Raw genomic sequence first — 17,147 nt, 5'->3', positions numbered from 1 at the left:
TGGGCAGGGTTGTTAAGAAAGCATATGGTGCTTTGGCTTTCATTAACAGGGGTATTGAGTTTAAGAGTCGTGAGATCTTGTTGCAGATTTATAAAACTTTGGTTAGACCGCACTTGGAATACTGCGTCCAGTTCTGGTCGCCCTATTATAGGAAAGATGTGGATGCTTTGGAGAGGGTTCAGAGGAGGTTTACCAGGATGCTGCCTGGACTGGAGGGCTTATTTTATGAGGAGAGGTTGACTGAGCTCGGACTTTTTTTCATTGGAAAAAAGGAGGAGAAGAGGGGACCTAATTGAGGTATACAAGATAATGCGAGGCATAGAGAGTCGATAGCCAGAGACTATTTCCCAGGGCAGAAATGACTAACACGAGGGGTCATAGTTTTAAGCTGGTTGGAGGAAAGTATAGAGGGGATGTTAGAGGCGGGTTCTTTACAGAGTTGAGAGCATGGAATGCGTTGCTAGCAGCAGTTTTGGAAGCAAGGTCATTGGGGACATTTAAGAGACTGCTGGACATGCATATGGTCACAGAAATTTGACGGTGCATACATGAGGATCAGTGGTCGGCACAACATCGTGGGCTGAAGGGCCTGTTCTGTGCTGTACTGTTCTATGTTCTATATTTTCTGTGGAATTGATTCTCCGTGTGTAATTTCTTTGTTCCACAATTCTCCCCTCATTTTTATCATTAATATTTGACATTTTTATTATTTGGAGAATAGAAAAAATATATTTACCAAACCATAAAATCATATGGGAAGGCATCACGTCGCTCTCGCTCTCACTCTCACTCCGCGCCCCCCCCCCCCTTTCCCTTTTAACTTTTGCTTTTAACTTTTAAGTATTCTACTTCAAAATAATGATTGTTCAGGAAAGCATGAAGCAGGCAATATATTGAAGTTTTTGAGCAAACTGAACACCAAGTTTTAAAACGTGTGGCAGACAAACATGATGTTTTGAACCTGGAATGACTTTTAATGGTCTAAAGTTTCCTCCGTTGGCTTCCTTAAGAACTATGATCCTTGTGAAGGAATTCAGCTGTGTTTTCGATAAGTGATCATTTTTCTTTGCTTGTGCACATCACAAATTGTCTATTCTGTTATAGTCTATAAAATATCTTCTTGCCTGACAAATCAAGACTTTGCCCGGTTATGAAAGTCCTAATCTGTTAGTGAGCAGTTTCTTGATATCTTAGATTTAGTATCTTACGTGATGAGGATTCATGTTTTATTGGCATCGGTTGTGATATTTGTTATCAATTAAAAGCTGAATTGTGCACAAAATAGCTGGTCCAAATTGTCAGATATTCTTCCATGAGTGGCAATGAATATAAAATTAACTACTTTGGTAGGTTCCAGCAGAGATTTTCTCATGCAGAGAATATATTTGAGTCAGTGGATAATGTTTACAATTTTGTTTGACTTTTTATAAAAGTAATGTTCCACATACTAGAATCTGGCTTTGGAATATGTAGTGGTATCAACAGAGTTGTACCATTTGCAGTAAAGGATTTTTTTGTTACAGGAAATGCAGACATTGCAAGATGAGAAAAAAGAACTCCACAAGATCTGTGAAGAACAGGAACAGGCGCTACAAGAAATGGGACTCCATCTTAGTCAGTAAGTCATTCTTTTAGAATGTGTTTGTAAAGCTTTTTCAACTTTGTTTCTGCTCTTTTGCTTAAGGTGAAAGAAAGCATAAAGTATTGAAAGTAATACTTAGCTAAGTGAAATCAGACATGTGTTTGTGTTGATTTAAAGTACTAAATTAATTAGAAACTTTAATGTCAATTTCAATATATTCACAAAAATTAAAATTATTCAGGAAACTTTGACCTTTTTAAAATTGCCACTGTTTATTAATTTATTCTAGATTTCCTGTTTCGAACTATTTTTCTTTTAGAAATGGAAGTAATTGTCAATCCGATTTTAAACAACTACATCAGTGATCCGGCATTATAAATGATGCTTAACATTTTTTTTTCCCCAGATCAAAATTGAAAATGGAGGACATTAAAGAGGTCAATAAAGCATTAAAGGTACTTTTCTCTGGCAGCAAAATCTTTGCAATTTGTTAGAATTTTGAATTATCAAGATGAACGTTTGTTTGGCCATCTGTGTAAACTGTATTTTTCAAGGTGGTTTCTTTGACACAAACAATTCAACTTGGTGTTTTGTAGCGGTAATGTTAATATTTTAATGTTATGATCAAGATTATCTTGTCTTTTGTAGAAATCCTGCATGAATTAAAATACTTAACTAAATAAATGGAATGTAACACCCAACTAGTTGATCACCATTATGCTGATAATACTGGGAATTACAGACCAGTCAGTCTTACGTCTGTGTTGGGCAAATTATTGGAGAGGATTCTGAAAGACAGGATTTATGATTACTTGGAAAACCATAGTTTGATTAGATTATAGTCAGCATGGCTTTGTGAGGGGCAGGTCATGCCTCACAAGCCTTGAGTTCTTTGAAGGTGTGACAAAACACATTGAAGGTAGAGCAGTGAATGTGGTATACATGGACTTTAGCAAGGCTTTTGATAAGGTTAGGCTCATTCAGAAAATAAGGGGACGTGGGATACAGGGAAATTTGGCTATCTGAATACAGAATTGGCTGGCCCATAGAAGACACAGGGTGGTCATACATGGAAAATAGTCAGCCTGGAGCTTGGTGACCAGTGATGTTCCACAGGGATCTGTTCTGGGACCTCTGCTCCGTGTTTTTTATAAATGACTTGGATGAGGATATGGAAGGGTGGGTTAGTAAGTTTGCCAATGACACACAGGTTGGTGGATAGTGTGGAGAGCTGTTGTAGGTTGCAACGGGGCATTGATAGGTTGCAGAGCTGGGCTGATAAGTGGCAGGTTGAGTTCAACCTGAAAAAATGTGAAGTGATCATTTTAGAAAGTCAAATTTGAATGTAGAATATAGGGTTAAGACCGGATTCTTGGCAGTATGGAGGAACAGAGTGATCTTGGGTCCCCATCCATAGATCCTTAAAAGTTGCCACCCAAGTTGATAGGGTTGTTAAAAATGTATATGGTGTGTTGGCTTTCATTAGTGGGGAGTTGTGGTTAAGAGCTACTAGGTCCTGCTGCAGCTCTATCGAGATCTGATTAGAACCTGGTTGGAATAGTGTGTTTAGCTCTTGTCACCTCGTTATAGGAAAGATATGGAAGCTTTAGAGAGGGTGCAGAGGAGATTTACCAGGATGCTGCCTGGACTGGAGGGCGTGTCTTATGAAAGGTAGACTGAGCTAGGGCTTTTCTCATGAGAGCAAAGAAGTGTGATTGGTAGGTGTATACAAGATGATGAGAGACATAGTGAATAGTCAGACTTTTTCCCAGGACACAGTGGCTACCACGACGGGGCATAATTTTTCAGGTGATTGGTGGAAGGTTTAGGGGAGATGTCAAAAGCAGTTCTTCAGGCAGAGACTGGTGGGTGTGTGGAATGCACTGCCAGCAGTGGTAGTAGAGTCAGGTACATGAGGGACATTTAAGCCACTCTTGAATAGGCACATGGAAGATAGTACAATGAAGGGTATGTCGGTTTGTTTGATCTCCGAGCAGGATAAAAGATCGGCACAACATTGAGGGCCGAAGGGCCTGTACTGTTCTGTTCTGTGAGCTATGATGTAAAACTACTTTTATTGGTAGGGAAATGCCTGGCTGAAAGATGATGAAGCAACATCCTGCAAACAATGTGAGAAAGAATTTTCAATCTCAAGAAGAAAGGTACTGCTCAAATAAATTATGAATTTTTCATCCAGTTTAACTAATTATTTGCTATTCTCTAGGACTGAGAATGTAATATCTCATGCTTTGGAATGTAATATTGCCAATTCTAAGAACTAGAATTTCTTTAAAGGTAATGTTAGCTATTAATCATCTTAGCCTCCTTCCTTAATTCACTACAAGATTTGAAGCAGTAATATTTGTTTTCTACACTACATAACTTGCAGCACCCATCTCCCTCACATACTTTTTCTCCGTGTTCGTGGTTACTTCGTCTATTGCAGCTTGGTGTACTTTGGAAATTGGTCCCATTGACATAGTCCAACTTTCGAGTTATGTTGACACCTGTTCCTAATACTGTATGTGCAAACACATAGTATCTAATATCTAGCCCCTCAGGCTATTGAATGACTCCTATCCCATCTGTAACTGTGTTGGATGGGGAGAACAAGGAAAGTGAGAAATTTTGTCCATCTGATTTTCCTAAGCTACACAAATCCTAGACAGGAAAAATGTCTTGAGCATCCTGTGCTCCTAGTTAGTTTGAACAGCACCCTTTGCTATGCTGTTCAGTGACAGACCAGAATTTTCCCTTCTACAGTTCAAATATGGTGGCAAGCATCTTGGATAGCATTACATTCACATGGCCCTTGGTGAACATTTAGTGACTATTTGCTTTTCAGTACATTTTATATTCAAGCAATTTTATGCCAACTTCAATGTTAAATCAGATGCCAATGATGAGTTGAAGTTCTTGCCTCTCCCAACCTTCCAAGGTCAAACGTTATGGTAGTTAAAGGCCACCTGGCCCCTTCTCTCACAACATGCCTCCCCTGAATGCTCTGCTCCAGGCCAGCTGAGCTAGAGAGCAGGTCCTTCTCTTTCTGTCAAACGAAGTTACTTCATTGGTTTGTGGAAGCCTAGACTGAAGTTGCATGTGAAATCAGTGACTCCCAGCAGCCTAAAACAAAACATGACTTTGTGCAGGAAATGGATAAACATTCTCTACTCTGAGGGTAAGTTCCACTGTCTCACTGCTCCTTTTCAATCTTAAGGCCATCACTCAATCTAATGCTACCACTGTATTGGCAATGTCATTTGGTCATGCCACCAATCTTCTAGTATTTCCCACACACTGCTTTCATACTTACTCTCTAAGGATGGATCACTACTTAGCAAGGCTGGAAATGGTCTTCAAGTGCACATGCACATATTCCCTTCATAGTGAACTGTCTATGCATATATGTGGGTACACTTTTTATTTAAATAATGGCCCATGCCAGCATTTCTTGATCTCTGCATCATCAATTTTTTGAAGAAAATGCAGTCTGGTTGACTGAAGAGGATCAAGACCTGTCTCTGCCAATGCATTACCGAATCCTGTGAGCAGCCTTGTCTCCTGGGTGGCTCAGTGGTTAGCACTGCTGCCTCTCAGCATCAGGGACCTGGGTTCGATTCCAGCCTCTGGCGACTGTCTGGAGTTTGTACATTCTCCCCGTGTCTGCATGGGTTTCCTCTGGGTGCTCTGGTTTCCTCCCACAGTCCAAAGATATGCAGGTTAGGTGAATTGGTCATGCTAAACTGCCCATAAAGTTAGGGGCATTAGTTAGGGGGAATGGGACTGGGTGGGTTACTCATCAGAGGGTCAGGGTTGACTAGTTGAGCCAAAGGGCCTGTTTCCACACTGTAGGGAATCTAATCGAATCCTCTTCTCAGAAATGCAGTCATTCTTGCATTTACACTGCATGAAAGGTTTTGTTCCTTCAACTAGTTTTTTTTCTGCAAAACTGACATGGCCCCTGAAGGTCTCCAGCACTTTGTACCTCCTGAGGGCGGAACTTCTGACATTTGCCTCCCTTTCCCCAGCATAGATCCACTGACTTCAGTGGATATTTGTACTGGAGTACAAATGGGCACAATCCAGTGATCACATCACTAACATGTCCAAAGTCACTGAAATCTGAGGTTTCTGATTATTGAGGATTGCCAGAGAGGGTGATGCCAGGAGGCTCTAAGAGGAAGATTGACTGACTGATAGATACACTGGGACCTTTTTATCTCTGGGTGTTCAGAAGATGCCCTGTTCTTCTCCAAACCTCCAGTGACCCAAGTGACTGCAGATCCGGTCAAGTAAGGTTTACCTCAACTTTGCAGGAGACTCTGCTCCAGTCTCTAAGGAAACAGATGATACAAAGTCACCAGGGATCATTTTTATTGGTCATGTTCCTGACAAGGCATTATTTTTGATGTTGAATGCCATCTGCATTGGTCCTGCCAATTTAGTAATTTAAGATTATTTTGGAATAAGTTGGTATGATCTTTGAGTTTTCCCTGATGTGTAGACCATGTGATGAGCAGAGAGATCTGTGTCCATGTGCATAGATCCTTGAAAGTTGCCACCCAGGTTGATAGGGTTGTTAAGAAGGCGTACGGTGTGTTAGCTTTTATTGGTAGCGGGATTGAGTTTGAGATATGAGGTCATGTTGCAGCTGCGCACAACTCTGGTGCGGCCACACTTGGAATATTGCGTACAGTTTTGGTCCCTGCATTATAGGAAGGAAGTGGGAACATTGGAAAGGGTGCAGAGGAGATTTAGCAGGATGTTGCTTGATATGGAGGGAAGATGACAGACTTGAGGCTGTTTTTGTTAGTAAGGAGATTGAAAGGTGACTTAATAGAGACTTACAAGGTGATCAGAGGATTAGGTCGGGTGCACAGAGAGCCTTTTTTTCCTTGGATGATGGCTAGCATGAGGGGACATAGCTTTAAATTGAGGGCTGACCGATTTAGGACAGATGTCAGAGTAGGAAGGGTGTGCAATGCCCTGCTTGCAACAATAGTAGACTCACCAACCTTAAGGGCATTTAAATGGTAATTGGATAAATACATGGATGATAATGGAATAGTGTAGGTTAGATGGGCTTCAGATTGTTCTCTCAGGTTGGTGCAACATCGAGGGCCTGTGCTGTAATGTTCTATGTAAGAATTGGTGTAACTTTATTGGAAAACTTGACAGAAGAATAGATTACTTTAACTACAGTTAAACAGCAACTGTTCCAACATAGTAACATAGGATAAACATGCTCTAGGCAAAGACAAAATCAATAAAACTGTTGGTTTTTCATGTGATTCTGGCAGCTAAGAGAAAAATATGGCAACTTCAACAGCTTCAAAACCCAGAAATGACTAAAAGTAAGCTAAAATCCTGGTTCTGTGGGAGCCTGACTCCATCCATTCATGTTGTGTCAATTATTCAAACTTTTTTAAAACCAAAGCTTTCAAGGCACCTCAAGCTGTTTAGTTTGTTAGCCTGGAGGAGACTGCTTGCCACTTGCAGCTCAAACCCACATTTGGAAAAAAAGACAAAATACACCTCTATAGCAATAGTATCGTCACACTAATGCAGCAAGAATTAGGAAATAAACCATATGAAACTTGTAAAAATGCCTTTGTGTCTATAGTGTCATGCTGAACATTAGATAAACAAATTCTGGATCTGAGTCCAATTCCGTAAACTACTTCCAAAAAATGTCTGGGATTACCCAAGATTACTTTGACTTGTATAATTTCATTTCGCTTCCTGTCTTTCCCAAAATCAAATCATCTATCCTACTTTTCAAATATTTAGACTTCTTCCTAATGGGAATTATACAAAGGTTTTTGCTCAAATTGAATGGTTCCAGAACCATCCTTAAAGTGCTTTTACTGTAAAAAGTCACGTGTCTATTTGATATATTGACTAATAATGCTAGTTGAGGTTCTGATATTTCTGGCAGTGGGCAGTTACCATGCAGCTCTTGAGGCTAGCAGGTGTCAGCATCTGTCACTATAATATCCATCCAGTGGACAGGAATATTGGACCATTAGTAGGCCATTTATCCCTCAAACCATTCTACCATTCAATAAGATTGTCTAATCTTCTGACCTAACTTCAAAATATTGGCCTTTGAAATATAGTTCTTATCTTTTGTTCACTAAATTCCATCAGTCTCGGATTTGTAATAACTGATATAGCATCACTTGACATTAGCAGAAGAGTTCCAAACATGCAAGTGTTTCTTAATTTCACTCCTGAAAGGTCTGGCTAATTTTTAGGCTTCTAGCCTTGTACTTCCCTACTAGCAGAAATAATTGTTCTGTCTACCTACTTGTTCCTATTATCTTAAAGCTTCAAATTTTCCAACTAAGTTCTGGACCGGGTTCTTGCTAGGCTGTGGTGTGAGGCTGATGAATTGGGATTATTGCTTATTATTGGCCTCATTGCCTGACTAATATGCAGCTTCCTATCCTACCATCATAATCCGGAAACTAGATGCTGAGAATTCCTCACATGAAAGTCAGAGCTGATATCTGGTGACTTTAGCTTGCTACTAGCTCTACCAGACTGCCATTTTGGACACCCTACAAACAATATGTCGGGGCACTGGCTGCACTTACTCCATGTTGACAGACACTGATGCCTGCCAGTCTCAAGACCCCAAGGTACCTTTCATTTATAGGACGCTTTTGCATTTTAATGCTGCACTTCCGAACAGGCTGGCAACTAACTTTGAACAGTTGCTGCAAGTATATTTTACATGGAGGGTTGTGCACCCAACTCTGAATTGGCCCACCTTGGCAGTTGCCTGCTTACTGTCTGTGCTCACTCATCTTGATCATAACCTGGATGTTAGAAAGAGACAGATTGATCGAATGGGTGGGTATTCATGGGGCTAAAGTAGTGAGGGTTCCTAAGTGTGTGAGTAGGCAGCAGTGTGAGGCTGATGAATTGGGATTATTGCTTATTATTGGCCTCATTGCCTGACTAATATGCAGCTTCCTATCCTACCATCATAATCCGGAAACTAGATGCTGAGAATTCCTCACATGAAAGTCAGAGCTGATATCTGGTGACTTTAGCTTGCTACTAGCTCTACCAGACTGCCATTTTGGACACCCTACAAACAATATGTCGGGGCACTGGCTGCACTTACTCCATGTTGACAGACACTGATGCCTGCCAGTCTCAAGACCCCAAGGTACCTTTCATTTATAGGACGCTTTTGCATTTTAATGCTGCACTTCCGAACAGGCTGGCAACTAACTTTGAACAGTTGCTGCAAGTATATTTTACATGGAGGGTTGTGCACCCAACTCTGAATTGGCCCACCTTGGCAGTTGCCTGCTTACTGTCTGTGCTCACTCATCTTGATCATAACCAGGATGTTAGAAAGAGACAGATTGATCGAATGGGTGGGTATTCATGGGGGTAAAGTAGTGAGGGTTCCTAAGTGTGTGAGTAGGCAGTGGTGTGAGGCTGATGAATTGGGATTATTGCTTATTATTGGCCATGTAGAGTTAAGAGGGTGGGAGCTTGGGGTGGGTGAGTGTAACTGAGGGAGGATTTTACATGTTATATAATGGGTGAGTGCTGTAACAGATACTTTAAAAAAAAATGGTAGAAGGAAAGTTGCGTGGATCTTGGATGCTCGTGATTTTCCTCTGGTTTTTCTAGAGCCGAAGCAGAATTTTTCATTTAAAATGTATGGAACTTTTACAGTCCAAAGGAAATAAATAAGGAAGGAGAGATTGCATGACAGAGATTGTGGGAGAGGTTTGTCCACATGTTTTGTAGAGGTGTCAATAGCTCGAGTGTTTTTTTTTGTTGTTTGCACAGAACTTGGAAGCTTGACCTTTACAACTTGTTTGTCAAGATTTCAGTATTAGCAGGTTAAATAACAGGGGAACAACATTGCTTTACTCAGACCAGAGATTTAAGAACTAACTGATAGAGGATTTGAGGAGGAGGCTGTTTTTTGTTGGAAGATTCAGCTAAGTGCTGATTTTTAAGATTTGATTTTATTTACTTTCTCTTCTGTAAGCTTAAAGTTTAAAAACTGTGGGGAAGGGTAGGGTAGTTTTTTTTACTTTTAAAGGGTTTTTTAAAGACTTTTTTCGGCCTTGTAGAATGTAGTTTGTTTTTTTTCCCCCCAGCAGTGGATCAGCAGTAATCGGTCTGCAAACATTGTATTTGAGAAAAGTGTGGGTCTTTTTAGGCAAATCTAAGTGAGCAGATTTTACGGGACACTCATGGTAGTCACTGGAATAGTCCGCCTCTCCTGTTGGATTTGGAAGAATAGGGAATAGTTGACTGTCTCTGGAAACAATGTCAGCAGAAGGGGTGTTTGGATCCATCTCACATCAGGCTGTTTGGATCAGCTGGAGAAGCAGTTAGAATCACTGACGCAGCATGGCGCACAATGTTTTGTAGATTTAGAGAAGTGGTTACACAGCAGGTTCAGCAGATAGATGAGTCACCCATCAGGTGAGATACGAAAGTAGTTCAGGAGTCTTCTGTGGCTATTCCCATCAGAGAGACCATTTTTGGGACTGTGGAGGTAAACCTTTAAATGAAAACAGAAGTGACAGCCAGATCTTGGGCACCAAGAATGAATTTTTGTGTTAAGCAGGGAATGTGAAGAGTTACAGGGGATTTTCCTGGCAGGGGCACAGACAAGAGGTTCTGCAGCCATGAGCATGAGTTCAGGATTGTACAATGCCTCCCTGGTGCCAGGGTTAAGCACATCTCAAAACGGTTGCAGCATATTATCAGAGGGGAGAGTGAGAACCTGTACGCTCTGGTCACAGCAATGTAATTAGGGAAAGGGTTTAGGCTTTGCAGAGTAAATTCAGGAAGTCAGGTAGAAGGTTAAAAAGCAGCACCTCAAAGGTAGTAATCTTAGGATTACTCCATGTGCCACACACTGGTGAGAGTAGGAATAAAAAGATAGGGCAGATAAATCAACGGCTGAGGAGATGGTGTAGTGCACAAGGATTCAGATCTTTGTTTCTGTCCCAGAAGAGATCCCAGTGATTCAATCTGTTCAAAAGGGATAGGTTTCACTTGAACTGATAGGAGGTCAATACCCTGGTGGGGAGATTTGCTAGTGCCAGTTGAGAGCCTTTAAACTAGTTGGGGGATCCTAAATAGTTGTGCAAATAGACTGATTATGAAGGTTCTGAATTTTTTAAAGTCAGAACTAGATAACTGAATTAAACTGCATATATTTCATTGCAAGGGGCTTTACAGGTAAAGCAGATGAGCTCAGGACCTGTATAGGAACTTGAGACTGGAACATCATAGCTATTCTAGAAATAAGGCTGAGGGATGGACCGGCCTACCAGCACAATGTTCCAGGGTTTATATGCTGTGGGGAAGGATTTGGGGTTGGTAATGGAGGATGGCATTTTTGGTTCAGGTGGTAGTGAGCTGTCGTCTTGAACCACTGCAGTCCACCTGCTGTGAGTTGACCAACAATGATGAGGGAGGGAATTCCAAGGTTCTAGGTTCTGACCCAGCGACAGTGTAAGAACTGTGATATATTTCCAAGTCAGGATGGTGAGTGGCTTGGAGGGGAATTTGTGCTGGTGTTCCCATATATCTGCTGCTGTTGTCCTTCAAGCTGGAAGTGGTCGTGGGGTTGGAAGGTGTTGTCTGAGGATCTTTGAACTTCTGCAGTGCGTCTTGTAGATAGTATGTACTGCTGCTACTGAGCGTCAGTGGTGGAGGGAATGGATGCTTTTGGATGTAGTGCCAATCAAGTGGGCTGCTTTGCCCTGCATGGTGTCAAGCTGCTTGAGTATTGTTGGAGCTGCACTCATCCAGCAAGTGGTGAGTATTCCACTACACTCCAGACTTGTGCCTTGTAGATGGTGGACAGGCTTTGAGCATGTAGGAGATAAGTTATTTGCTGCAGCATTTCTAGTGTCTGACCTGCTGTTGTAGCCACTGAGTCCAGTTGAGTTTCTGGTCAGTAATAACCCCCAGGATGTATATAGTGGAGGATTTAGTGATGGTAACATTATTGAATGCCAAGGGGCGGTTGGTTTGTCTCTTATTGGTGATGGTCATAGCCTGGCATTTGTGTGGCAAATGTTGCTTGCCCTGTCAGCCCAAGCCTGGACGTTGTCCACATATTATTGCATTTAAACATGGACAGTTTCAGTATCTGAGGAGTCTCAAATGGTGCTGAACATTGTGTAATCATCAGTAAACATCCCCACTTCTGACTTTGATGGGGATATCATTGAAGCAACCAAAGATAGTTGGGCCTCTGACACTATCCAGAGAAACTCCTGCAGAGATGTCCTGGAGCTGAGATGATTGACCTCGAATGACCACGACTGTCTTCCTGTGTCCGGTATGACTTCAACCAGCAGAGAGTTTGCCACCTGATTCCATTGATTCCCGTTTTGCTCGGGATCTTTGATGCCACAATCAGTCAAATGCAGCCTTAATGTCAAGGGCTGTCACTTTCACTTCACCTCTGGAGTTCAGCTCTTTTGTTCATGTTTGAACCAAGGCTGTAATGAGGTCTAGACCTAAGTGGCCCCGGTGGAATCCAAACTGAGCATTACTGAGTAGGTTATTGCTGATCTGGTGCTGCTTGATAGTCCTATTGAAAACACCTTCCATCACATTACTGATCAAGAGTAGACTGATGGGGCAATAATTGGCTGGGTTAAATTTGTCCTGCTTTTTATGTACGGGACACACTTGGGCAAGTTTCCACATTTGTGAGGTAGATACCAGTGTTGTAATGACACTGGAACAGCTTTGCTGGGGGGGGCAGCAAGTTCTGGAGCACAAATCTTCAGTACTATTGCCAGAATGTTGTCAGGGCCCATAGTCTTTCCAGTATCCAGTTCTTGATATCATATTGAGTTAATTGAACTGGCTGAAGACCACTAGAGGATGTTTAGATGGATCATTCACTCGGCACTTCTGCCTGAAGATTGCTGTGAAAGCTTCAGCCTTGTCTTTTGCATTGATGTGCTGGGCTCTTCCATCATTTGAGGATGGGGACATTTGGGGAGCTACCTCCTCCAGTGAGTTGTTTAATTATCCACCACCATTCATGACTGGATGTAGTAGGACTGCGGAACTTAGATCTGATCAGTAGGTTGTGGGATCTTTTAGCTCTGCCTATCACTGGCTGCTTATGCAGTTTGGGGTGCAAGTTGTCCTGTTTGGTGGCTTTGCCAGGTTGACACCTCATCTTCAGGTATGCCTAGTGCTTTTTCTGGCATGGTCTCCTACACTCTCTGAACTAGGGTCATTCCACTTGCTTGATGATGGTTGAGTGGGTGATTATGCCAGGCCTTGAAGTTAGATTGTGCTGGAGTACAATTCTGCTAGTGTTGATGGCCTACAGTGCCTCATTGATGCCCAGTCTTGAGTTACGAGATCTGTTCAAAGTTTGTCCCATTTAGCACAGCAATAGTGCCACGCAATAGGATGGAGGTTATTCTCAATGTAAAGGCAGAATTTCATCTCCACAAGGACTGTGTGTGGTGGTCAGTCTTACCAATACTGTCGTGAATAGATGTTTCTGCAGCTAGCAGATTGATAAGGATGAGGCAGAGTATATTTTTCTCTCTTGGTTTCCTCGCTATCTCCCGCAGAGCCAGTCTAGCAGCTATGTCTTTTAGGACCCGACCAGCTCAATCTGTGGTAATGCTGTAGAGCCAATCTTGAAATCCCCTATCCAGACCAAGTTTAGAGCCCATGTCATCCTCTCCTCTATGCTTCCTCTAAGTGTTGCTCAACATGGAGTACTGATTCATTAGCTGAGGAAGGATGGTACATGGTAATCAGCAGGAGGTTTCCTTGCCCATCTTTAACCTGAAGCCACAAGACACTCCTGGCATCAGGAGTCAATGTTGAGGACTCTCAGGGCAACTCCCTCTTGACCGTACACCACTATCTGCCACCTGTGCTGAGTCTATCCTGCTGGTGGGACAGGACATATCCAGGGATGGTGATGGTGTTATCTGGGTCTTTGTAAGGTAAGATTCTGTGATTATGACTGTCAGGCTGTTGCTTGACTAATCTGTGAGACAGTTCTCCCAATTTTGATACTAGCTCCCAGATGTTAATAAGGAGGACCCTACAAGGTCTGTTTCTGCCATTGCCTTCTCCAGTGCATGTCAATGACAGTGATCTGTCCAGTTTCATTTCTTTGAGACTTTGTAGCGGTTGGTACAACTGAATATCTTGCTAGACCATTTTAAAGGGCATTTTTCTGATTACCGAGAGTAGACTGAAGGGGCAGTAATTGGCTGGGTTGTATTTAACCTACTTTATATGTGCAGGAAATACCTGGGCAATTTTCCACATTGTCAGGTAGATGACAGTGTTGTAAATGTGCTGGAACAGCTCCATAAGGACAGTGGCAAGTTCTGGAGTACAAGTCTTTTTAGTACTGTTGCCAGAATGTTGTCAGGGTCCATAACCTTTGCAGTGTCCAGTGTCTTCAACTATTTTTTGATACCTTGTAGAGTGAATCTAATTGCCTGAAGACTGATATCTGTAATACTGGGGACCACTGCAGGAGGCCAAGATGGACCATCTACTCAACATTTCTGCCTGAAAATTGCTGCAAATGCTTCATCCTTATCTTTTGCACTGTTCTGGGCTCTTCACCATTGAGGATGAGGATATTTCTGGAGCTGTCTGTGCCTCTAGTGAGTTGTTTAATTGTCCATTTGGATGTAGCAGGACTGCAGAACTTCAATCTGATCAGTTGGTTTTGGGATCGCTTAGTTCTGTTTGTCACTTTTCATAATGCTGTTTGGCAGGCAAGTAGACTTGTTTGGCAGTTTCATCAGGTTGACACCTCATTTTTCAGGTATGCCTGGTGCTGCACCTGGCATGCCCACCTATGGTGTCTGTTGAATGAGTGATTATCGTTCTATTAGTTTTTAAAATGGTTATGGAAAAGGATAGACCTTGTGTATAAACGTTAAAGTTCTTAGAGTAGGAAAATTTTGACCTTCTGAGACAGGAACTTTCAAAAGTTGATTGGAGTAAACTGCTTTCAGGTAAAGGGCCCACTGACAAGTGGGAGGCTTTCAAAAGTGCGAACACTCGAGTTCAGAGGCATTATGTCTCAAGAACGAAGAGTAGAAAGAGTAGGGAACAATGGATGAATAAAGATATATTGAAGTTCCAATCAATAATGAGGAGGAAGTCATATTCGCGAGTTTGGAGAAGATTTTATAGCTCTGGTTGAGGTTCTGGGTGTAAGTTTGCTTGTTGAGCTGGAAGGTTTGTTTTCAGACATTTCGTCATCATACTAGGTAACATTATCAATGAGCCTCCAGTAAAGCACTGATGGTATGACGTGCTTTCTATTTGTGTTTGTTTCCTTGGGTTGGTGATGTAATTTCCTCTTTCTCAGAGGGCGATAGATGGGATCCAAATCCAATGTGTTTGTTGATAGAGTTCTGGTTAGAATGCCATGCTTTCCATATCTAAGATTACAAAGGGATCTTGATCAGTTGGGTCAATGTGCTGAGTGGCAGGTGGAGTTTAATCTGAATAAATGCAAGGTATTGCATTTTGGTAAAACAAACAAGGGCAGGATTTATACAGTTAATGGTAGGGCCCTGCTTAGGGTTGTTGAATAGAGACCTAGAGGTTCATGTACATGATTCTTTAAAAGTTGCATCACAGGTAGGCAGGGCGGTTAACAACTTGTTTATCATGCTCGCCTTCATTTGTGTATGGGAGTTGGGACATGCTGAGATTGTACAGGATGTGGGCAAGGCCACTTTTGGAATAGTGTACATTTCTGGTTGCCCTAATATAGGAAGACCACTATTAAATTGGAGGTGGTTCAGAAAAGATTTAACAATGTTACTGGGATTGGAGATTTGAGTTCTGAAGATAGGCTGGGCCTTTTTTCACTGAGTGTAAGAGGTTGAGGGGCAACTTTATAGAGGTTTATACATCATAGGCATAGATATGGTGAATAGTAAAGGGTAATTTTGAATGTGGAATAAACTGCCAAAGGAAGTGCTAGATACAGGTACAATTCCAACATTTAAAAGATGTTTGGATAGGTACATGATTAGGAAAGATTGAGAGGGAAATGGGCAAAATGTAGGCAGGTGGGACTAGTTTAGTTTGGGAAACTTGGTTGGCTTGATTGGGTTGGATCAAAGAGTCTGTTTCCATGCTGTATCACTCTGACTATATGCTAGCACTTACACTAGCTGAGCAGACAAGATAATTGACTTTCCTTCACTTCTGGGCATTTCTCTAGACAGATCTCAATGATTTGGTTGACAACCTCTGACCAAACTGGCAGGGTTAACTAGAATAGTCTCCTCTGTCAACTTTGGAAGAGGGGGAGGCCTCTCCTCTGCACCACATCATTAACCAAGACCTCCAGATGCCTGTCTGTTAACGTGGCTCTGATTTCCCCTTTATTGCCACATTCAGGGCAAATTTCACAAACCATACTGTGCTTGTCTGGGTGCACAGGAACCTTTTTGAAGATGGCATTGGTACCAAGGATGCTAGCCTATTTTATAACATCCTGGCAATGGCATGGTCTTCTGAGTATGGTGAGTGGTAGATTTGGGTGAGCATTGGTCATTAAAGATGTCATTAGGGTGAAATCAGGAATTAATTATTTGAGTTTGGGATAGTAGTGAGAGAGAGCCCACTAACCTCAAGGAGAGCAACCCTCCCTGAAACTCTGTGAAATTACCAAAAAAAAAGATTCAGCTCATGGTTGCTGACAGGAATTTCTGGAGGTTGAGTGGAGAATCATAGCTGATTTCTATTTGTAAATGTTTGTGGCACAGAAGACTAATGAATTACTGCCAGTATCCTGACTGAAGTCAGCTAATTAGCAAAACAAGTAATGAACTGAGACCTCCTACCTTCTACTGATGCACTGAACCAAGGCTTTATCTGCCTCTTGTCAGTGGATATAAAATGTCCTATGTGGACAAGCTGGAGGTCTCTAGTAAAATGTCTTAAGGCATTCTTTTGAATAACAGGAGATTTATACCTGGATAATATTTACTATTCTCATTTTTTTACTACTTTTTGGGAGCTTGCTATGCACAAAGTTGCCTGCCACAATTACTATATTACGAGCATGTTTTTTATTTAGAAGTACTTGAACGTGTCTGACACATAGAAACAAATCTGTTTCTGTGTCTCTCTTATATATGCACAACTCCGTTCAAGAAGCTCCTTAAATCTTTGAAAGCCTTTGCTCATCTGCTCTAATATCATCTTATGCAGCTCAGAAACAAAAACTTTGCTTCTCAGGGGCCCTACCAAAGTCTTGGGATTTTTTATTATATTAATGTAACATTAATGTGTGTTGCTACAGCATAAATATCTGTTCATACTACCCATATGCTACAATTGGGTTTGAAATGAAAATGAGGAAACAAGTATAACGATGCATTTTTGAGAACAGAATTTGGGATCGGTAGTTATATATTCAAATTGAAGGGCAAACTTTGCTTTAACTCATTAGAAAGACGGTGATTTCAAACAATGCAGCATTATAATCCCAATCTCAATCTTTCTGTTCAGTGAATGCTAACACTGAAGC

The 17,147-nt window shown here is 41.6% G+C and overlaps 1 protein-coding gene across 4 annotated transcripts in view; it reads left to right on the top strand.

Annotated features, from left to right (window-relative positions):
* rufy1 (RUN and FYVE domain containing 1) overlaps positions 1-17,147 on the top strand; it is a 134,989-nt gene that overhangs the window by 64,785 nt on the left and 53,057 nt on the right. For 3 of the 4 annotated variants that reach the window (XM_043703644.1, XM_043703641.1, XM_043703642.1), the window contains 3 exons: positions 1,524-1,618; positions 1,989-2,037; positions 3,667-3,744. In XM_043703644.1, coding sequence (XP_043559579.1) covers positions 1,524-1,618; positions 1,989-2,037; positions 3,667-3,744 — 222 coding nt within the window. The remainder of the gene's footprint in view (positions 1-1,523; positions 1,619-1,988; positions 2,038-3,666; positions 3,745-17,147) is intronic. The other variant, XM_043703643.1, reaches the window with a different exon arrangement.

Source organism: Chiloscyllium plagiosum, chromosome 14 (genome assembly GCF_004010195.1).
Source record: "Chiloscyllium plagiosum isolate BGI_BamShark_2017 chromosome 14, ASM401019v2, whole genome shotgun sequence".
NCBI classification, from domain to species: domain Eukaryota; kingdom Metazoa; phylum Chordata; class Chondrichthyes; order Orectolobiformes; family Hemiscylliidae; genus Chiloscyllium; species Chiloscyllium plagiosum.
The sequence above is the reverse complement of the archived record's forward strand: the minus strand, read 5'-3'. Positions and strand labels throughout refer to the sequence as shown.